The sequence below is a fragment of the Scyliorhinus canicula genome, chromosome 9 (assembly GCF_902713615.1).
Source record: "Scyliorhinus canicula chromosome 9, sScyCan1.1, whole genome shotgun sequence".
NCBI classification, from domain to species: Eukaryota; Metazoa; Chordata; class Chondrichthyes; order Carcharhiniformes; family Scyliorhinidae; genus Scyliorhinus; species Scyliorhinus canicula.
Window position 1 is genome coordinate 167,732,064 of NC_052154.1, and position 23,712 is coordinate 167,755,775.

The following is a 23,712-nucleotide window of genomic DNA, read 5'->3' on the forward strand; positions in this document are numbered from 1 at the left end:
AACAAAAACCCAACCAACCATACACACCTCATCCATTAAAAAAAAGAGAAACAAAAAAGAAACAAACCCTAAAGAACCTGCCAGGGACAGGGGAAGGTTGTCCCATTTCTGCAAATTGGACTTAACCTTGTCCACCAGACGTGCATAGTTCAATTTATGAAGCCGAGCCCAATCGTGGACTAGTGGGCCATCTTTTTTTATATACTTGAAGAAGCTTTTTTATTCAATGTTTGTTCAGATGCCCAAGATACCTAAAGCAATGGAGCGTAATCAGTTCAGAACTGTAAACTTAATGAGACAACTGGTGAAAGGGATCTTGAAAATCACAATAGAAAGAAATATTAAAACATTTGAAGTAGAAATTGATGAAATGCATCTTCGATTTAGACCTGGGTAAGGTACTAGAGAGGGACTATTTAACCAATAAAATATCTTCAATAAATAATCTGAGGTAAAAAAGAACATAATGCTTCATACACTGTGAAAAAACACTTGATCACTTTTATCACCAAAAGCTAATATTTGTGCTGCTGACATGTGATATTAACAGTAAAGATCTGTGATTTATCCAGAACCTATATTGGAACCAAGCAGTGAGCATCAGGCTAGAAAAAGGACAACGAGATATGTTTCAAGTGAAGATAGGAGTATGACAAGGCTGTGTGTCTTCACCAAAGTCTTTACATTCCAAAAGTTATACACAGAACACATATTCAGAGAGTCGATGTACATCCAGGGTAAAATTTGGAGGCAAGAATACAACAACTGATTCTGACAACGTAGCGTTACTTGCAGAATCAGAAAAAGCTGACAAAATATTGTAATTGAAGTAGAATCGGGAAATTTAGAATGTGGGTCGAGTATGAAAACCATAAAGCCAAAAACATTTGTAGGTCAAGGAATACATTGGAAGAAACAGGGAGTGAAGATTGAAGTGGATGCTGTTGTACTGGAACAAGGAGATATGTCTGTTTAAAAGAAGATGGTAGCTATGCTGCTGAAATCAGAAAAAGGATAGTGATAGTGTTATGAAAATACCTCTTTATTTTTGAAAAATTATTTTCAGAAATCATTCAAATGACTGGAAATTTGGACTTTGGAAAATGAGACAAGAAAATGCTTTAAAATGCAAGACTACCTTCCAACATGAAAGTGAGAAAAGCAAACAAGGACCCCCTCCAAAATGAAGTGTAAATAAACGTACAGACCTTAAAGTCCAACACTCTAAGGATGAGATTAACATGCAAAGTGCTAAATTTTCATCAACAGTAAAGACCATGGGAACTGCTGACCAGCCCGATAAACCCAGTAGACACTTAAATGTGGGGGGATGAAATAACCCCATCTCTTGTTGGTTTCTACCATCTTGAAATGCGCCACACGTTTCTGAGATGAAAGATCAGAATGTGATTACTCACTCGACAGAAATAACTGCAAGGCATGTTAATTAAATCACTTTTTGGGAATATCCAGACAGGAGGATTTTAAGAACTGGATTGGCAAGCCAGACATAGAGAGAAGTAATCTGGAAAAACTGCTGAAGGGGGTAGTAGTGCATCGCTCTCTCTCTCTCTCTCTTTCTTAAGAAAAGCCCTATCTCTGCAGTGTAACAATACAACCCAAGAGATAGTGACTGTCCATAGGAAGGAACCTCAGGAGAAACCTATTGATTTTAGGGAGATGGATCATGGAATTAAAAGGAAGGGAACTGACTAACAAAGTGCAGCAACCTGGACTTCAATTCAACTCCAGCATTTTAAAGGGAAGTTCAAACGGCCACAATGTTCACTAAAGTGTACCTCAAGAACGAGCATTAAACTCAATCATATAATTTTTAACTTTTATTTTGATTCTAACTTTTGCGTGAGTCATCATATTTTCTATTATTTTTCCTTGGGTTTAGTAGCTAATAAACTTGCTCTTTCATTGATTCAAGGAAACCTGTTTGGTTAGCTGCTTATTGAAACCTTTATATCCATTTAGATTAGAAAAGGCATCTACGAGGAAAATCAATTTTAAAACATTTCTTGCCACCAGCCAAGGAGGCTGAATAAAGGGCAACCAGTTTGTAGCCACTCACCCAGTCGTAACAAGAGTCAGAAATAGGATGGACGTAGTCAGAAGTATTTTGTGGATTGTTAACAATGAGAAAGCCTAAGCCTATAACAAAGAAAAACTCAGAAGTTGCTGCATTCTATCCATATTCTCTTTGCCTCAGAAACCTGGACAATAAGCAAAATAGACCATTGAAATGTGGATGCTAAGACGTAATCTTAAAATTCCATTCATAGATCTTGAGGGAAATAAAGGTTGTATGAAGTTGCAAAAGAAACTCTTAAATTAAAAGTTGACATCCAGCAAGAAAATTTAAGGGACGATGCAGAGATGATATAAAATAAAGTGCCATATAATCAAAGTGCTTATTGCAGACTTCACTGAATTGCAAAGAACTCCCATTCATAAAAACCCAGTTACTACATTTGCATTCCTTCGACCATATAAACGCCTATTACAACAAATATTTCATTCAAGTGCACAATCGCTTACAACAACAAGTCAATGGATTTTTGGCTGCTCCGCCGCATCTTCTGCGATGAGTCCTGCAACTGCAAGACCGCAAAATCTGGGTCCAAAGTTTCAAGTCAAACATGACACTTCTTCAGAAGAAAGTAAAATACTGCACTGATCTTATTGTTCGAGGTTTTCACAGCATGGACGATCACAGGGAATGTTGGATTGGATCAAACACTAAATAAACATGAAGAAAAAGGTTTTGCTGTAGTGAGTGATTAGGATTGATGATGCACTGCCTGAGAGTATGGCAGAGGTAGATTCAGAGCGGCGGGGTGGGATTCACGCCGCTCCCCCGGGGATTCTCCGACCCGTCGGGGGTCGGAGAATCCCGCCCACAGTTCTGAATCCATCTTGAAAGCAGCATGGCATAGAGTAATACTTGCTTTATAGAACAGATTTGCTCCTGTTAGAACCCCTTTAGACTCAGGATGAACATCTTCAAAAAGCTGGTTCACCTGGCGTATTGCAACTTCTTCCTTGTCCTCAGGCAAGATTGATCTGCTTTAAATGTTCTTACTCTTTTACTAACTACTGTGAGAGAATTGTGGACTCAGTGTCAGACAGATCAGACTTTAACTCCCCTCCAAAGCTTTTCAAAATGTCTCTGCATCCCTTAGCTCCACCCAGCAATGACATCAGCTCCCCAGTCTGCAAAACAAATTAACTCTCCAAGCTGAAAACATATCAACTCCCTCGGGATTTTCCACAATCAAACCCAGACTGCAAACCACATTCCTCTGGTCAATTTCACCTTCTGGTTCCTAACAGCTTCCAAGCCTGGCAAAGCAAATCCTTTTTAAAAACTTGACTACTGCAGTCAAACACACTATAACCCCAGACTAGTAACCCTTATATTGTCCCAATATTTAGAAGCCAATATTCCTAAAATCCTCCATTCGCCACACTGCAAAACAGCCAACTAGATAGACTGGCTGTACTTTCTTATTCCTACCTTCTCCCGGCTCTGTTCGTTATGGCTGTTTGGAAGAGTTTAAAAAGTACATATGATTAAAAAGTTAAAATGGTCTACTTTGAACTAAGCCTTTTTTGAATCAACAGGTGTTTTGATGGCTAGAGGAATTAATTTGTCTTTGTGTGCAAATGATTATTGCCTCTCCAAATCCTCCCTGCCATGAGGTCATGTTGCAGTTGTACAAAACTCTAGTACGGCCGCATTTGGAGTATTGCGTACAGTTCTGGTTGCCTCATTATAGGAAGGACGTGGAAGCTTTGGAACGGGTGCAGAGGAGATTTACCAGGATGTTGCCTGGTATGGAGGGAAAATCTTATGAGGAAAGGCTGATGGACTTGAGGTTGTTTTCGTTAGAGAGAAGAAGGTTAAGAGGTGACTTAATAGAGGCATACAAAATGATCAGAGGGTTAGATAGGGTGGACAGCGAGAGCCTTCTCCCGTGGATGGAGGTGGCTAGCACGAGGGGACATAGCCTTAACTTGAGGGGTAATAGATATAGGACAGAGGTCAGAGGTGGGTTTTTTACGCAAAGAGTGGTGAGGCCGTGGAATGCCCTACCTGCAACAGTAGTGAACTCGCCAACATTGAGGGCATTTAAAAATTTATTGGATAAGCATATGGATGATAAGGGCATAGTGTAGGTTAGATGGCCTTTAGATTTTTTTTCCATGTCGGTGCAACATTGAGGGCCGAAGGGCCTGTACTGCGCTGTATCGTTCTATGTTCTATGTTCTATATCAGATAGGCATATCTGGCAACAATAGCAAAGCTAAATGGTGTTTTTCTTTCTGCAATGAAATACATTCATTTAAAAATGTAAATTTGCAAGTCTGACACTGTCTACTGCCCACCATTCTAGTCAGCCCTGGTCATGGGCATAGCTCTGGGGGCACAGCTTTGGGGGTGTTGAAAAGTGGAGATATGCCAGTTCTGTAAAGATCACACCCAGTGGAAAGCTGGCGTTAAGTTCTGGTGGGGGATCATGGGCAACAATTTCAAACATGCTTCTCATACACATGTTTAAATTTAGTTGTAAATTACAAACAGCAGAACTGTCCCCTTTAATGTCTCTAACAGAAGCCAAGAATCTTTTGTAGGAAATTGCAAATTCAGTACAAGTCCAATAAAGCGTCTTTGTTATTGCGCTGGAAAATAAGTGCATAAAATTGGATTGGCCCTCAATTTTCTTGAGAGATCTGTGGGTTTTTGCTTTAACTCCAAATCTGGGACTTTCTGGTCAGGCTAAAGGACAGATTAATTACAAGACCAATGAAACTAAACATGCTAAATGGTTGGGGTTAGTGAGGAGGATGCCTTGTGCTAAAAAACTGCTGGGTCGGAATTCTCCAATAATGGGCCGAGGTCCCCACGCCAGCATAAAAACGCTGGCGTTTCACTCTGGACTTTCCTTATGAAAGTCCCGAGTGATTCTTCTACCTGCAGGAGGCTGGCAGGGCCCCGGAGTGCTTCTCACAGCTCTGGCTGCGGATACAGGGCCCCGCACGTCCAGTCGGGAGTCGCGCATGTGCACGGCTGCAGCCTGCGGCGGTTGCGCTGTGCAAGATGGCGGATTCGCAGAGCGGACCATCATCAAAAATGTAGCCCCCCCCCCCCCGAGATCGATCCCCCTGCCCCCCCCCCCACCAGGGTTTCTCGGCGGCCGATACGTAGTTAGAACCACACGATTGGGAACTCAGGCAGTTTTGCTTGAAGAATCGCGGGGTGGGGGGCCTCTGTCAATGGGCCCCTACCTGAGCGCATAGACCGCACGCGACTGATTTCCGAGCGATTCTCCGGGGACCGGGTAAACGTCCATTCTCTGCCCCCGCACCAAACGCGATTTCGGCGTGAAGGCTCGGAGAATGCAGCACCTGTTCTCAGACTCTGGGAAAAGCACATATAATTGGAGGTCTGTATACCTTGAGATATTGCGGCCTCCAGAACGACACAAGTGGGCTCCACCAGGGTGGACGCAACAATAAGGGACGGGACTTTCACGAGAAGGCCAAAGTCGTGTATCACCTCGATGTAAATCAAGAAATAATTGTCCCTTCACCCTCATCAGTGACAGGCCGCGTTTCCTGCCATCCAATGTCAGGAACCTCATTGTAATAAATTAGCATATCGGGCCCATACGCTGGAAACACACCCCACCATGCATCCATGGCGGCATGATGTCAGAACGGTGTGAAGCACAACTGGTTTCAGAAATCCCAGGGTAGCTGCGAGGTGAGCACAGCACTCATGGGAGAGGGTTGTGCCAGGGTAATGCCGGGGTAATGTTAGAGGGTGCCAGAGTAATGCCAGTTTGATGCCAGGGTGCTGCCGGGGGGCACATGGGTGAATATTGTTTCCTGGTTTTCTGGCTATGTGCTGGGGCGCCTTTAAAAATGGCGCTTGTATCATTGATGGCTTGCCGGCAGAATCAAAGGCCGTCACCAGCGATACTTCATGGAACCCGTGCCTGAAATTCTTTTCCTCTAAATCCTGGACTAAATGGCGGAAAAAGCAGTTATTGCAGTCAGCGACCTCAATTCCGTTTTTCCCGCCCGACATCGGCAGGTGGGATATCTGGCAATGTCCAGCCCTTCCGAATTCCCCGTTTTTTACACTGGCATCACCAGTGACACCAGAAAGTCGGCCGGGTCCTTCCAGGCCCTCCGTAGGACGCCCGACAAGGATATCTCGACTACAGGACACGGAAGGCAGCAGGCCGCCTCCCCCCCGATAAGGCCCTCGAGACTTATAGACATAATGGTGGGCCTCCTAAGGTTAAGGAGTTCTAGGTGCACAGAGTAGACACTGTTGAAGTTAGGCACCAGTAGTTAGGGTGTAATTAAAGTGTTACTATAACTACTCACCAAATTAAAATATTTAGCTCTGCAAAGCCTTAATGCCTCTGTCTTTGACCCCTCACCCACAGGGAAAGGTCATCTTCGCACCTAAACTCAGCTCCTCGTACAGCCCTCCAAGCAAAGCTATAGTGAGACCCAATGAAACCCTCAGTGACAGATAGCCTGTAATGACTGCTTCATGTTAGGTGGACTGGCCATGATAAATTGCCCCTTAGTGTCCAAAAAGGTTAGGTGGGGTTACTGGGTTACAGGGTTAGGGTGGAGGCGGGGCTTAGGTAGGTGCTCTTTCCAAGGGCCGGTGCAGACTCGATGGGCCGAATGGCCTCCTTCTGCACTGTAGATTCTATGACCTTTCACCTTGCCCCTTTTCCCCCATAGAGCTGTGGGATGAAGGAATAAGGCCCCGACCCTCACTCAGACATGAGCCAGCAGTCAGTGCGCAGTCTGCAAACAGACATAAGCAGAACCCGAGGAGCTTCACAGCTTTCCTAACAGCAAGTCGCCATCATCCTTCTACCTTGACAAGCAACACAATAACAGTGATAACCCAGGCCCATCACCCTGTTCAGGTATCAATGAACCCTGTGGGGTAGGGGATTGTGGAGCTGGCAGACAGAAAGCCTCCAAATGTCTGAACCTGGAGCTGATAAGGGCATCCCTGATCTACTACCCTGGCGCACCCTGGCTGCCACCTGCCCTCCTTCCTCCCGGTCCTCCTTGGGCTCACCCTCCACTCCCTCATGGTCCTCCTCATCAGAGGAAGCGGCAAGTTCCTCTTGTCCTCCACATGTCGCCGGCTGCTACACCAAGCTGTGGAGGGCACAGCACATCACTACAATGCAGGAGACCCTCTGGGGGCTGTACTGAAGAGCCCCACCAGACTGGTCAAGGCAGCGGAAGCGCAAATTCAGGACCCCAATGTACCGCTCGATAACTGACTGGGTGGCAGTGTGAGACTCATTACAGCGAACCTCCACTGTGGTGGCCAGTGCTGCCCCAGTTCTCTGCTGCCCATCACACATCCTTGCATGACCAGCCACGGTCACCGCCCTCTCCCCTTCAGAGTCGCCTATGCGCTCAGGTCTGGTTGTCTCCTCACTTTATACATCAGCAGTGGGGTCCATCATTTGTTGGGTCATATACATGCCCATGTGAAGCGTGAAGGCAATTGGATCCCCAGGACATTTGGGTGGTCGCAGCTGGAAGGCTCAACACTGTCGCTCCCATTGCCCTGCACCGAACCTTCAACCCTTGACACTTAAGGTTTCAACCCCTCACCTTTACTTTGAGACTGTGGGATGATGGCCAATTAGTTGGACGAGCAAGTCTCTCAGTAATGTTAGAGGGCATACTACTCTCTGAGGCAGAGAAAGGCAATGCTAATAGGCATCGCTAATAGGCAAGCTTTGCCAGCCCTGGGAGAAAGCACAATGGCACCCCCCAAATTCCCCCCCCCTCCCCCCCCCTCCCAAACAAAACCTCCCCTGACTTGATCATTACTTTCCTGCCTTTTTTCTCTGGGTCTTGTGCAGCCAGCTCCCAACCTTCAGTTTCATCACTCCCTTCCCCCCCACAACATGAGCCCTCCTCCCCAGTCAGCCCACACCCCCAGGTCATTGGTCCATGTTTCTAAAGAGCAGTAGTAATCCGCACCCATGTAACATCACGTTGGTGGGCGGGAAGATGCACAACGATGCCGGAACATCAGGCTTAAGCCTCACTAATGATATTACAATGCATTCAAATTAGGATCTCACCCTTTCTGGGCGTGAACCTGATTATGTCAGCGGGGAGGGTCGGAAAGATCGCGTTTGGAGTTCTCTTCAGGGAGGTGTTATGGGCCAGGGTTTAGAAAACACCAAAGTATATTATGGAGTTCACCTGACCCACAAATTTAAATAGTTTTCGTCATGGGGAGCACAAGGGCCCACTTTACAGGTGTGATGCAACAGAGAACTAAAAGTATTTTTAAACAAAAACAATGTTTATTCTCTGAATCCAGTTAACATTTTATAAACACACAGTAAACAGTTTATCAACGACAAACCCTGATACTTTCCCAAACACAATATTCTGTAGGTAACCCTTAGTAACGTTCCTAACAACATCCATAAGCCCAAAACACTTTTTAACAAAGACAGCAAGTTTAAATTCTCTACAGAAACAGGTATTACTTTGAAATCATCAATGAGCTGAAGACATTCATTAGCTTGTAGAGAGAAAGATCAATACACACACCTGCTTGGTTCACACGCAGCTCTCCAACTGAAAGCAAAACTAAACACAGCCAAAACCAGCTTTCAGCACAAAACAAATGTAAAAAGCAGAGCAGAGCCCAGCTCCACCCACACACTGGCATCACTGCAGCTATTTGATAAACACCCATTTCTTAAAGGTACATCCACCTGACAGGCATAATCAGATAAAAATGGACACCAAGTCCTGGGTTTAAGTAGGGTGATCATTGTTCGGCACAACATCGAGGGCCGAAGGGCCTGTTCTGTGCTGTACTGTTCTATGTTAAGTCAAAGAAGATATTTGGGTCACTAGTGGCTTGCTAAAAGAGGCGGGCTATTAGGGGGATCTTGGAAGAGTAAAGATAGTTGTAGAAGGAATATTAGATTAGGCAGAAAGTCAATATTGTATTTTGAGAGTTTTTGTTATCGGTAGAGAATTCTCTTTACCAGCCACATATAATGCCTATTTCCTCGGCTGTGTGCCAGTTATTTCCAAATGCACAGAGCTGGTTGAAGATACCTGCTGGCTATATAAACTTGAATAATCAGCTTATTGGATTGGATTGGATTTGTTTATTGTCACGTGTACCGAGGTACAGTGAAAAGTATTTTTCTGCAAGCAGCTCAACAGATCATTCAGTACATGGAAGAAAAGGGAATTAAACAATTCAAGAAAATACATGAGAATACATAATAGGGCAACACAAGATATACAATGTAACTACATAAGCATTGGCATCGGTTGAAGCATACAGGATGTAGTGTTACATTATTGTTACATACAAACAAGGAGCAGTAATAGGCCACTTAGCCCCTCAAACCTGCTCTGCCATTTAACAAGATCATGAATGGCCGATCTAATAGTAACCTTAATCTACATCCCATCTACCCCCAATAGCCAATCACCACCTAACTCACCAAGAATCCAATCCAACTCTGCGTTAAAAATGGTCAAATGGTGGGATTTCCAGCCATTCCCGAGAGTAGGATCTTCTGATCCCTCAGCAGTGATGGTTGCGAACAACAGGAAACCCCCTTGACAGCGAACCAACTGGAGGATCCCGCCTCCGGCTAATATCCGGTCGCCACCGCTACCACAAATCCCGCTGTGGTGGTGGGGGTTGCTCGGGGATCCTGCCTAAAGACTCTGCTTCCATCAATTTTTCAAGAAGAGAGTTCTAAAGACTCACAAACTTCTGAGAGAAAGACTCTCACCTCACCACTCTTTTAAATGGGCCATCCCCTATTTTTAAACTGTGACCCCCTAGTTCTAGATTCCCATACAAGAGGAAACAGCCTCTTCACATCCACCTTGTCAATACCCCTCAGGATCATATATGTTTATAAAAACGACATAGTCGACACAATAATAACCCAGAATGACCCACCCAAGAACTGGTCACACACTTAGGAAAGAAAACCAAGAGCCAGCTCAGAGATTTGCACAGGGTAGCTTTCTGCAATTCACGGCACCTGAGCAGCGAAGGAGAGGGATTCTGTTCAAAGCGCTTCAAGGCTGATGATAAAGCTGAAGAAATTTAAGGTGAGGCAAACGTTTTCTTCTATAAAAAGGAGGGTACAATAAAGTATTTCCCACCCCCTTAAGACAACAAAACTGTAGCCAAGCTTAATGTATCATGAGCACTTCTTGGAAGTACAGTCATACAAACGAAGCTCAAAGTACAGTTTATCTGGGGTGATGTCAATGATGCAAATCCAAACCAAATTCTGAATGGCCAATTAAGGCTTTCACTACAAATTAAGGTGATAACAAATATCAAATAAAAAATAGCACGTCAGGAAAATTCTAGTGCTGGCCTTCAGTTCAGCAGCCAAAGCAACAGCTTTAAAATGAAATGAAACCATACTGCTATTCTAGGTCACAGCAGCAGGCAGGTAGCAAATTTGTGTTCACAGTAAATGCAATTAAACCCATGCCCAATGCACAGACTCAATGCCTTTGCTTATCTCAGCAGTTCCTTTGCTGCTGGGAAGATTGTGGGAGTGAGCACAATAACAGCTTGTGTTGGGTTGAATGGCTTCCAAAGGGTGTTGCGAATTATGTTATCACCGTCACCGGGAGGAAGTATCAGCCTGGGCCAAATATTACTCAACCTTTTCCTTAATTGGCACCAGTCAGCTGTGGTCTCCAGGCTTGTGAGGTGGGTACTGAAAGGGTTTTCCAAATTTTAGCAATTTCTACGGATCTTAAATCCCAGACCACAAATAGTATAATTTGAACAGATGTGCACTTTAAATGTATAGGTGCATCGTGAGTTCTATTAAATAATGAGAATCACATCCTCTTTCAGTGCAGGCATCTGCATACATCAAGGTGGGATATTTAGTCATCAGTAATGGCAATATTTCTCAATGACATATGACACAACTAACCTACGAGAGACACTCATGTGTTCAGTGATTGCCAGAGTAAAAGATTAGGATTTTCTTCCAAAGTATCTGAGTTAATCTTCTGTGTTGGGATTGAGTGATTTTGCGACCAAAGAGGAAATGGTCATTTTAAAGACTATTGTATTGGATTTTATTTTCCCTTTCTGCAAAGAGATACACCTGGTACAATAATCCTGGCTGCATCTTCTTGCCTTCTACGTGGGACATTATGGCCAATTGTTCTGCCCCATGGATGACTCAAAACAAGTCAAATTCCACACTTCAAGCTGACTTCTTCATCTACCTGGTTCAGTATCCCATCACAACAGCATATTGGCACACCGACGGTAACTTGACTTTATCGTCATTCAATGTCTTGAAACCCACAATGTCTTCCAGGGTCCACATATATTACTTTTCAACGGTACAATGCATAATAATTCCCAGCATAATTCATTGTAAACCTTTTCATAAATTTCCTCATAGGTGTTTATATTATTTATACATTAACCATTGGAAAATGTATAGTAAAGACGCCAGTTTACCTGTTATGGATTTTCCTGTGGAGGTTTGAATCTTTTTTCTGCCTCCAGGTGACAGGAGGGGCAGGGGTCGATGGAAGAGGTGGGGGAGACGTGGGACTCGAGGATGGAGGTAGACTGTTGCTCGGAGAACTCCTATGGTTTTTATCTGCTTCGTACTCAAAGGTGCGTTTTGGCTTTGGAACCGGGTTCACCACAATGTTGGGCAGGCCCTCCGCCGGCAGTTCAGGTTTGTGGTGGGAGCTTTCAGAATTAGGGCTAAGCTGCTGCTCTAATGTAGTTTTCTCAATCGCAGGCTCAGGTTCTGGCTCCGTTACCACAGAGCTAATACTTCCTCTCTGCGTTGTACCCACAGCCTCCTTAAAATCCTCTGACACACTTAGTGCAAAAGATTTTCTCCTTAGTCTTTCCCTCCCGTAGCAGCTGCTGGGCAACTGGGGAAGGTCCTTGTTGGGGCTCTCCTTGAGTGTTTGCTCAATTTTCTGAATCCTGCTTAACACAGCAGAAGCCTGTTTTCTGGCGTGCTCTTTGCCACAGATATTGGAAGACTGGCTCCTGCCAAACAGTCTTTCATGTCTGGCAAATGACTCTCTATCAGATGCGTCATCTTCAGTCTCAGGGTAGGAGCACTCTGAAAAGGACCGACTCATTCTGTTGAATCCTGTCAGGTCAAAAGTCTTTTCGCTACACGGTGAAGGCAACATACTGGGGCACCCCTCACTACTGGCCCTATCTCCCATTTTTCTCTTCTCCAACATCAGATTCCGCCTGGGCGACATTTCCTTTCTGCATTCCCATTCTGAAATCTTCTGCCTAATGTCAACAGTCTGAGAGCGTATACCAGCCCGGCTGAAGGAGAGGCCCCGGAAGGTGGAAGCAGGTGCCAAGGAGAGCGTACTCCGGTTAAGTTGGTGCGTGCTTATCCCGTCACCTGGCCCCTCTTGGCATTCTTCCCGTGATTGTTTCTGGTCTCTGATTCCTTCAACTGTGGCTGCTGGTAGGTCCCTGTCTAAGCATCCAATACTCACAGCTTTCAGTATAGAACTTTTTGAATCAATAGTACAAGAATGTAGAAAACTGCTTCTTGGTGTTGCTCCTCCTGAACCACAATCCCTCAGACTCAGTCTCGGAGTTGAAATATGAGATCTATTAGACCTGTAGGAGTCTTCACTGTCACTTAATGGGTATGCTGGGCTTCTTACTGGCAATGAAAGTGTGGTTGGGGACACCGAATGGCGCCTGTAAAGAAAGAAAATGTCATTAAGAAGATGAAAGAGACAAAATAAATTGCACATAATGCACAAGTTTGATGTCAGGTTTATTAGTTCAATTCATGCCCACTGTTAATAAACATTTGTTTTTATGTAACACCTGCCAACAGTCCAAGGTTCTGCAGGTTAGGTGGATTGGCCGTGCTGAATTGCCCCTTAGTGTCGAAAGGTTGGATGGGGTAACAGGGATAGAGTTGGGGCATGGGCCTAGATAGGGTGCTCTTTCAGAGGGTTGGTGCAGATTTGATGGGCCGAATGGCCTCCTTCTGCACTGTAGGGATTCTATGATTCTAGATCTGATAAAGAGCAATGATAGGCAAATGGGAAAGGAATTGAAAGCTAAGCTGGGGAGCCAAAAGCACTGCAGTGAGATCTTGGGGAGATGTTTGAAAGCCGGGAGGGAATGAACAAGGTGGTGGGAACTAGGTGGAGAATTTAACAAGCCACGTGGTGCACGTGCATACCAATGACACTAAGAGGTTGTACCGAGGGAGTAAGAACAGCCAGGAACAAAATGAAAAACTAGATTACTACTGGAGCCACAAGCAAAAGGGCTTAAGGCAAATAAGGTCAGACAGTTGAATGTGTGGCAAAGAGATTGGTATGGGAGAAATAGGTTATGATTGACAAACACTGGTACCAGCACTGGAGGAAATGGAAGCTGTTCCATTGGGGCGTTCTTCACCTGAACCGTGTGGGGACCAGTGTACTGATGAATCAGTTCACTATGGCTGTAGTGAGAACTTTAACCAAAATAATGGCAGAGACGATTCATGTGAGGGGACATTTGGAAAGTTAAAAAGAAAGATCAAGGCAATAGTGTGGGATAGTGATATGGGTAATATATAATTAGAGTGTGACAGGAAGGGAGAAGCATAAGAGTGCATTAGCAAATAGGGAAGACAGGGAAACATGATAAAAAGACAGAATTGAGCACCATTCATTACAAGAGATGGATGAATTAATCGTACAAATAGAAATAAATGAGTATATGATAGCCATTACACAGACATGATTGCAAAGTGACCACGGCTGGGATCTGAATGTTCAGGGATATTTGACATTTCAAAAGGAAAAGGAGGTGGGATCCTTCTGTTAATCAAGGATAAGATCAGTACTGTTAGACTCGAAAAAGTTGTCAAGGATCAAGCGTAGGGAGTTCTGTTTATAAACTTTATTGAAGATATATCTCGGCCGGGAGAGGAGCCCTGCTTATCCTTCACTGAAGGAGTTAGTCAGTCTCGCCTCGGCTTACAAGAAAGAAGAGCCTCAGAGGCTTGACTGATGACGTTATTATTCTAAATGTTCGAGGAGTCTACTGTGACCTTTACAAATGATAACAGTTCACATACATTAAACACATCTGTCAATCCGAGTCTTCAGAATTTGCTGAGAAAGAATTTATGGCTGCTCACACCCCTTAACTGGGTGAGGCCAGTAGCCTCGATCCATAAAAAACAAAGAGCATCAGTTTCCCTTATCAGCCACCTTACTATGAGGCCCCATTTCTTCTGACTGGGCATCGGAAACTCAACTGGGTCACTTTACTTTTAAAACAAAGGATACCGTGGTCAAGGCTAATGACTTACAGAATATTACACAGTACCAGGACAGAAAGATTACAATACAAGTTGTACTTAAAATTATGCAGAGTGAGTTTACAATGTAAATGCACAGCAATAGCCACTGTTTAAAATATGACATTCAAACCAGTCTCTTTATACGTTAGTTAATACACAGTGTTGGATAACAATGGTCTTAAGAATTGTATTATATCAAATGGATCACACACTATTACAAAGTATGTTCTAATACAATGGTAATAGTAATAGCTTCTTCTTAACACTTATGAAGTAGGCTACTAAACTGAACATCTGTGGTTCTGCCTTCCTCCCTGGCACCCGCAGTCTTCTGCAGATTATTCCTCCCACTGATAACAAATAGAATCAATCCATTTATCCTGAAGGATTGAGACTCCTGTGGTGATTGCACTTCATTAGCCTGGTCTCAGGCCTTAAATCAATAATTATCACAACCAGTGTTTTGGTTTTAAAGATGCCTAATTTAGTTAAGCCATTTGAATAACATGTTTCCTGCAGACCCCGCAGTCTCTGCCATTCCAGGCTGAGACTTATGTCCACTGTCTATGAATTATATTTACTGGCCAACAGCACAACTTTTAATGAAGCAGAAGTTAATGACGTTTGTTGTGCAGTATCAATTGGAAAATGGTGGAGGGGGAAGGGGCGTTGTCGACTGGAAAGCTGCCAATGGAGCTGTTGATGAGCTTCATTAAGGACGAATTTTGGCAGCAGCATAGAATTTACAGTTCAGAAGGAGACCATTTGGCCCATCGATCTGCACTGGCCCTTGGAAAGAGCACCCTACTTAAGATCACGCCTCTACCCTATCTCCGTAACCCAGTAACCCCACCTAACCTTTTGGACACTAAGGGGCAATTTAGCATGGCCAATCCACCTAACCTGCACATCTTTGTACTGTGGGAGGAAACCGGAGCACCCGGAGAAACACACGCAGACAAGGGGAGAAAGTGCAAACTCCACACAGACTGTCACCCAAGGCTAGAATTAAACCTGGGCCCCTGGAGCTGTGAGGCAGCAATGCTAACCACTATCCCGCCATGCCGCCCCAGAATTTATCAGTATTTATCAGGACATTGGTACTGAGCTGGCCAAGAGACGGGCGGGTTCAACAAGGCCAAGGCCGTGTTGTACCGGTGCCAAATTCTGATTTGGGGTGTTGTACCCGGCCAAACTTTGGGTCACTTTCGAGGGCCGGGAGTATTACTTTGGGATGCTCGCAGAATGAATGACCATTAAGGAACATGAGTTGGGGGAGGACTGAAAGAGGAACGTGGGTGGAAGTTCTGTCTCTGTTAAATTTTGTTCCATGTATTTGTTTGACAATTGGAAAAGGTTGTTGTGGGGGTGGTTGCATCCCCTTTTTTTTGTATTTTTGTATTGAAGTTAAGTTGCTGCTTTTTTTTCTGAGGGGTCCCCTTTGGTGATGGGGGTGTAATGTTTAATTGTATTGCACTTTATTTGTTATTCTCTGTACGGTGCACGAGGGCTTGTACTGAGTCGGGGTAGTTCGAGAATGTTCTGTATGTGGCCCATTTTGGGATGGTGTTTCTTCCATTCGGTTGGGCGTGGGGTACTGGGGGAGGGGCTGGGGAGGAGGACTGGAGAGTAGCCATGGGTAGAGGGTGTGGTGATGGTGGGGCTTGGGTTTAGGGTCTTCAGATGGGAGTCGCAACGCTAGCAAGAAATGCGAGGGAATGGAAGGGAAGTGGGGCGGAGCTGCGGCGGTTAGCCAGTGTATGGGATGGGGTGGTTGGGGGGGGGGATTGGGGGAGGGGGGAAGGGAGTCGATGCGGCAGTTATGTAGGGTGAGTTTGGTCATGGACAGGACGGGGGCCATCTTGGGTGGTCCCGATTTAGAGTGGAATGGGGAGGGGTGTAGCCCAAGAGTAATGATCACGGATTCTAGTTGGGAAGGAAGGGGAGGTGGAAGCCTCTGGTGAGAATCGTGACATGGAATGTCCACGGGCTAAATGGGCCAGTTAAATGGTCCCGAGTGTTCATGCACTTGAAAAGTTTGAGAGCAGAGATGATTATCCTGCAGGAGTTGCATCTCCAGGTGAGGTTGAGGAAGGGGTGGGTGGGGCAAGTGTTCTATTCGGGGTTAACTTGAAGTCTAGGAGGGTCACCATACTGCTGAATATGAAAACGGGGTTTACTGGGACTAGGGAGGTGCAGGACCCAGGAGGGAGGTTTGTGATACTGAGTGGGGTGTTAGTGGGGGCTCTGTGGTGTTGGTGAATGTGTATGCAGCTAATTGGATTCACGAAGAGGCCATTAGGGGCAATCATGGATTTAGACTCTCACCAGCTGATTATGGGGGGGGGGGGGATTTCAATTGAGTCTTGGGGCCGAGGGTGGATAGGTCAAGTCGAGTCGATGGGGAGGTTGTGAATAGCACAGGGAGAACATACAAATTCCACACTGACAGTGACCCAAGGCCAGAACTGAGACCGGGTCCCTGGCGCTGTTAGGCAGCAGTGCTAACCATTGTGTGTCCGTGCTACCCTTGGGGATATTGGTTCAAATTTTACCATGGCAACTGATAGAACTTGAATTCAATTAATAAAATAGCAACACAGGACTTGGGAGCAGGAGTGGGCCATTCGACCCTGTCATTGCTCTGTCATTGAATAAGGCCATGGCTGATCTGGTTGTAGTCACAGTTCTAATTTTCTGTCTGACCCCATACCACTCGACCCCGTTGTCTATCAAAATTCTGTGACCCAGTCTCCACTACTCTCTGTAGAAGATAATTCCACACACTAACAACCCTCTCAAAGAAACAAATTCTCCTCATCACAGTCTTAAAAGGGAGACCCCTCATTCTTAAATGGTGCCCTCTAGTTCTAGACTCCCCCACAAGTTGAAACATCCTCCTGCTTTATATCTTATCAATTCCCCTCAGAATTCTCCACATCTTATATGTTTCAATAGATCACCTCTAATTCTTCTAAACTCCAATGGATTTCAGTCCCACCTATTCAGTCTTTCTTATAAGGTAAGCTCCTCATCCCAAGAATGAGTCATGTGAACCTTCCCTGAATTGCTTCTAAAGCAATTATGTACTTTTTCTCATGAGACCACCAAATCTTGCACATACTCCGGATGTCTTACCATTGTCCTGTACAGCTGCTGTAAAACTCCTCTACTTCTACATTCCATTCCTCTTTCAATAAATAACAACATTTCAATTACCTTCCTAATTACTTGCTGCACCTGCACACTAACGTTTTGTGATTCATGTACCCGGACACCCAGATCCCTCTGCATCTCCAAGTTCTGAAACCTCTCTCCATTTAAATAGTATACTGCTTTTCTATTCTTCCTACCAAAGTGAACAAGTTCACATTTTCTCCCAGTACACCCCATCTGCCAAATGTTTGCCCATTGCTTTAACCTGTCTATATTTCTTTTGCAGACTCTTGGTGTCATTGGCAAATTTATCTACCGTACATTCTGTCCTTTATCCAAATCCAGATTTGAAAGCTGGGGCGAAATTATTGTCACAGAGTTGGAATCTCAAAGCGGAAAATGCCTGACTCCACAAACCTAACTCAGGAGAAAGCGGCCCAGATGTTTGGATTTTCATTCTGGGATGGGGGTGGGGTGGGATGCTGACTGTTTCGAGGCGGCCACAGGGGCTGCCAGGCCCAAAGCAGGCTGTTTAAGCATTCAGGTCAGTGCTCCGAGATTTCATCCCAGTTGTGAAAAAGAGTAAAACCAAAAACAGACCTCAAGCCCTCATACCCTCACACACTCACCATGCCCTATCCTTGCCAACTCATGATCACACACCCCCTCATACCCTCCTTGCCAACCTATACTCCTTTACCCATCGCCACGGTCCCTCATACCTTTCATGTCAACCAGTGCCCCTCGATCCCCTCCCCCATTGCCCCCATATTCTCTCTATTAACCCAAACACCCCACTCATCCCCATGGACCCTATGCCAACTTGGTGCCCACTGACGCCAATCCATGACCCCCATTCATACTCATGGCCTTTCATAGGCCCAATGCCAATTTAGTGCCAACTCATGCTAACCTTTGTCAACCTACTTATCACCTTTTTTCCCTTACACCTTCCATGCCAACTTATCCAGTATCCACCATGGGCAGAACTCAGCAGCCATGGTGGGGTGAAATTAAATAAAGTTCTAAGAATCTATTACATAATTCACGATATAAAAAAAACACCCTCAATGATAAAACCCCATTCAAATAATTTAAATTCCTTCAAGCACTTAAATCACTATACAAACAAACATTCCTCCATGTACTTAATCTCGTATGAAAACAAATATTTGCCACCTGCAAGTTTCCCTCCAAGCCACGCATCATCCGGACTTGAACTACAACGCCATTCCTTCACTGTCACTGGGTCAAAATCCTGCAACTCCCTCTCTAACAGCACTGTGGGTGTACCCTACACCACATGGACTGCAGCGGTTCAAGAAAGGCAACTCAGCATCACTTCCTCAAGGACAATGAGGGACAAATGCTGGCCTGGACACGGATGCTCACATCCTGTGATTTTAAAAGATCTAGCTTATTCATAGAATCATAGAACTTACAGTGCAAAAGGAGGCCATTAGGCCCATCGAGTCTGCACCGGCCCTTTGAAAGAGCACCCTACCCCTGTAACCCAGCAACCCCACCTGACCTTTTGGACACTACAGGGCAATTTTGGCGTGAACAATCCACCTAACCCACACATCTTTGGACTGTGGGAGGAAACCCGGAGGAAACCCACGCAGACACAGGGAGAACGTGCAGACTCCGCACAGACAGTGACCCGAGCCGGTAATCGAACCTGGGTCCCTGGCGCTGTGAAGCAACAGTGCTAACTACTGTGCTATCAGTGTAGTTCTCTGCTCTTACCCTGAACTGGAAAATTTGATCCATTTTGCTTCAATTTCCATCTTCCTCTGATGTCCTTTAGGGAATGAAATCTATCTTCCTTACCTGGTCTGGCATGCATGTGATTCCAGCTATGTGGTTGATTCTTAATCGTGCTCTGACAGGCTACTCTGTACAAGGGTAGTTAGGGATAGGCAACAAATAGAGGCCTTTGCAGGAACACCCAAATCCCATGAAAAGAAGAATAAATAGTAGCCACATGGTAGGACAGAGTTTACATATCGAACAACAAGAGCTTGAAGAAAGGGACTGCAGTACTACTGGGTGACTTTAATCTTCAGATTGATTGGTCAGAAAGAAAGGTAGCCTGGAGGATGAGCTCACAGAGTGTACTCAGGACAGTTTCTTAGAACAATACATTCTGGAACCTCCCAGGGACCAGGCTATTTTAGATCTGATAATGAGACAGGATTAATTAAGGACCTCACAGGAAAGAGGCAAGAGTGATGAGGGGATGAAAACAGAGTTGGCTGAAATGGGCTGGTAAATAGGCCGATAAGAAATGAGAAGAAGTATCAGACATTTCAGGTGATATTGCATAACTCTCAACAGAGATATATTTCACGGAGAAAAAAAGGCTCCACAAGAAGAATGCACCAACCTTGGCTTACTGAGGGAGTTAAGGACGATATCAAATTGAAGGAAAAGGTGAACAATGGTGCAAAGATCAGTGGAAGACTAGAAGATACCAGCAAAGGATGAAAAAAATATACAAAGAAGGAGGAATTGGAGTTTAAGAGAAAATTAGCAAGAAAGATAAAAACAGAGAGTAAAGACAAGTGTATAAAAAGGAAAAGAGTAACTAAAGGGAGCATTGGTCCCTTAGAGGGCGAGTCTGGGGAATTATAAAGAAAACGAGAATATGGCAGAGTCCTTGAACAAATATTTTGTCTTCACAGTAAAAGACACAAAACCATCCCCAATAGAAAATCAAGAAACAAAAGTGGGGGAGGAAATTAAAATAATCACCACCACGAGGGAAAAAGAAACACAAAAACTAATGGGACTTAAGGTTGACAAGTCCCCAGGATGTGATGAACTGCATCCTAGAGTCCTAAAGGAAGTGGCCAGCGAGATAGTGGGTAGCGGAAAGATTCCAGTAGATTGGAAAATGGCAAATGTCACACCATTATTCAAGGAAGGAGGGAGACAGAAAGCAGGAAATTCTAGGCCAGTTGGTCTAACATCTATCATTGGGAGAATATTAGAATCTATTATTAAAGAGGTAGCACCAGGACATTTAAAAAATCATAAATCAAGCAGGCAGAGTCAACATGGTTTTATGAAAGGGAAATTCTGTTTTGACAAAGGTATTAGTGTTCGTTGAGGATGTATCAAGCAGGATGGTCAAAGGGAAACTCGTGGATTTAGTCGGCGGAATTATATCGAAATTTTCCAGGGCATCAGGCTCTGATTGAAAACCATGTTTTCAGACCAGAGTTTCTGGCACTTAGTGCACAGGATATTTGGGGGTGGTTTACGGTCACTCTGGCAGGGTGGGGCCTGATAGAGGTGGCAAGGCTGCCTCCACAGATATCGGGGCGCCATCTTTAAAGGGCATCGTCATCAGCGCTGGAATTGAACACCCCCACCCCCCCTCTCCATGGACACGGAGGAGCCCCTCACAAGCATCGGGGCGTCATCACCTCCCCCTGCCCCCATGACTGAGATATTGGGAACTCTCTTTCTTTCCCCCCATCAACCACATTAGCTATGGGTAAAATCTTTATACACATCTCCAAGCAATAATCTCTCCTTCTCAAGAGCAGCATAAAAGAGACAGCCCCTTTCTGGACAACTGCCATATCACAAAATCTGCAGAATCACTCATCTATGAGATAAAATATTTAATTCTCCAGATATGGCACATCCGAGGGAACTGATTTTGAAGGCTTGAACTTGTTTTCCCAAGAGTTTAACCAGAATCTTGCCACTAGGAAATTGTTTTATTGGCATGAGATGTTGGCAATAAGAGGAAGATAGAAATATCTTGTTATAACTGAAGTGTGGCAGATGTTCAACTAAGATGAAGCTAAGATGAGGCAAAATCAATCATGGATACGTGATTTCCCCATCCACTTTTCATTTGCTCTATTTAAGCAATATCTTATAATAATATTCTTTTTTGTCATAAGTAGGCTTACATCAACACTGCAATGAAGTTACTGTGAAAATCCCCTAGTCGCCACATTCCGACGCCTGTTCGGGTACACGAAGGGAGAATTCAGAATGTCCAAATTACCAATAGCATGTCTTTTGGGATTTGTGGGAGGAAACCGGAGCACCCGGAGGAAACCCACGCAGACACAGGGAGAACATGCAGACTCCACACAGACAGTGACCCAAGTGGGGAATCGAACCTGGGACCTTGGCGCTGTGAAGCACCAGGGTCCCAGGTTCGATTCCCGATCTTTGAGTAAGCAATTGAGAAACTAGATCACCATTGATTGTTGAATCTAGCTACTAATGTATATAAATTCTTTTCTTGTAATGTGTTTGCAATGGCCATCAATGACAAGTAATTCGTGCACTCAACTGCTTCAAAACAATGTTGCACAATTATGTAAATCAAGCTCGTATTCTTATACCATCTGGCAAACTCAGTTATCTATAATCAAAATATAATTCCTTTTAATTTCTGTCACCTATAAAGGTGAGTCCGTGTAGTATTTAGCATATAAATGTTTCAGCAAATTATCTTCCTTATGTACAGTTGTTGCCTTTCAATTTTCAGCTTTCTGTATAAAAATTGCTATTTACAGAAGAAGATCATTTTTCTGACGTAAAGCACGAACCCCACATTGAAGGAATTGATTTAAAGAAGCACATATTCCTGGGTGTTCCTTCCAATATGTCTGCCAGGAATGTCAATTGTGCAATGTGGAGGGGAGTGCCATTGGCAATGAGTGCCAAGACTTTCACCTCCAAGCTTCAAATCAGAGCTGGAAAGGGTTCAATGACTTTGGCAAAGCATGGAAAGTGACAGAGCAGACACCTTTCCTAACCTTCATTGCTTAATCAGCGCTCCGGCATATTGTTCACTCTCTGGAAGCAACGTGTATAATTAATGTTTCACAATGTGCTTTGAGTTTTGGGGGCTCTAACTTGGTATCTTGGACTATAGATCCCCAGCTCCCTAAATGACAATTATTTGCAAGTTTAGAATGCCTTATTCTACTTTAGTAGAGTGATATTCTCACCTCTCTTACAGCAGCTTGCCCCACTTCTCTCCCCCTCCCCACTCCCCTCACCCCACCATAAGGAAATGGTGCAAAATGCCCATGAGATACAGGTTACCAGAGGACACGTTCCCATCTTTAAAACTGCACACAATACTCCAGATGTGGTCTCACCATGGCCCTGTACAGCTGCAGTAAGTTATCCTTGTTCCTGTACTCAACTCCTCTTGCAATGAAGGCCAATTTGTCTTCCTAACTGCTTGCTGCACCTGCATGTTTGCTGTCAGTGACTGGTGTACAAGGATGGTGGGGCGACACGGTGGCACAGTGGTGAGCACTGCTGCCTCACAGCGCCAGACACCCGGGTTCAATTCTGGCCTCAGGTTACTGTCTGCGTGGAGTTTGCACTTTTCCTCCGTGTGTTTCCTTTGGGTGCTCCGTTTCCTTCCACAGCCCAAAGATGCGCAGGTTAGGTGGGGTTACAGGACCGTGCGGGTGAGTGGGTTTAGATGGGGTGCTCTTTCAGAGGGTTGATGCAGAATCGATGGGCTGAATAGCCTCCCTCTGCACTGTAAAGGTTTTAGGGTTCTGTGGACACCCAGGTGCCTTTGTACGTCAACATTTCTAAATCTATCACAATTTAAATAATACTCTACCATTTTGTTTTTCCGACCAAAGTGGATAACTTTACACTTATCCACATTTTATGCATCGCCATGTATTTGCTCACTCATTCAACTTGCCTAAATCTTAAGAAGATATGTTAGTTACACAAAACTCATGGTAGCAGCAAAGCCCTAGTAATATCTGTCCATTCTCATTTATATTTTCCAGGCCATGAAGTTCAAGGCAGGAGGACCATGCCTCTTGCATTGAAATCCCTCAGTAGGTAAAGATGTTCTTTTTGAGTGATTGTGCTAATAGTAATGTCAAGCTCCTCAGAGAATCACCTCTGTGGTGGTGCACAGTGTTGAAAAATGAAAATGAAATGAAAATCGCTTATTGTCACAAGTAGGCTTCCAATGAAGTTACTGTGAAAAGCCCCTAGTCGCCACATTCCGGTGCCTGTTCAGGAAGGCGGTACGGAATGTGCCGACTAGGGGCTTTTCACAGTAACTTCATTTGAAGCCTCCTTGTGACAATAAGTAAGGACTACATATGTTACA

General features: G+C 44.5%; 1 protein-coding gene across 2 annotated transcripts in view; it reads right to left on the reverse strand.

Moving 5' to 3' along the window:
• Nucleotides 1-23,712, reverse strand: part of dennd2b (DENN domain containing 2B) — a 412,949-nt gene that overhangs the window by 172,833 nt on the left and 216,404 nt on the right. For both annotated transcript variants that reach the window (XM_038808142.1, XM_038808141.1), the window contains exon 3: nucleotides 11,576-12,811. In XM_038808142.1, the coding sequence (XP_038664070.1) occupies nucleotides 11,576-12,811 (1,236 nt within the window). The remainder of the gene's footprint in view (nucleotides 1-11,575; nucleotides 12,812-23,712) is intronic.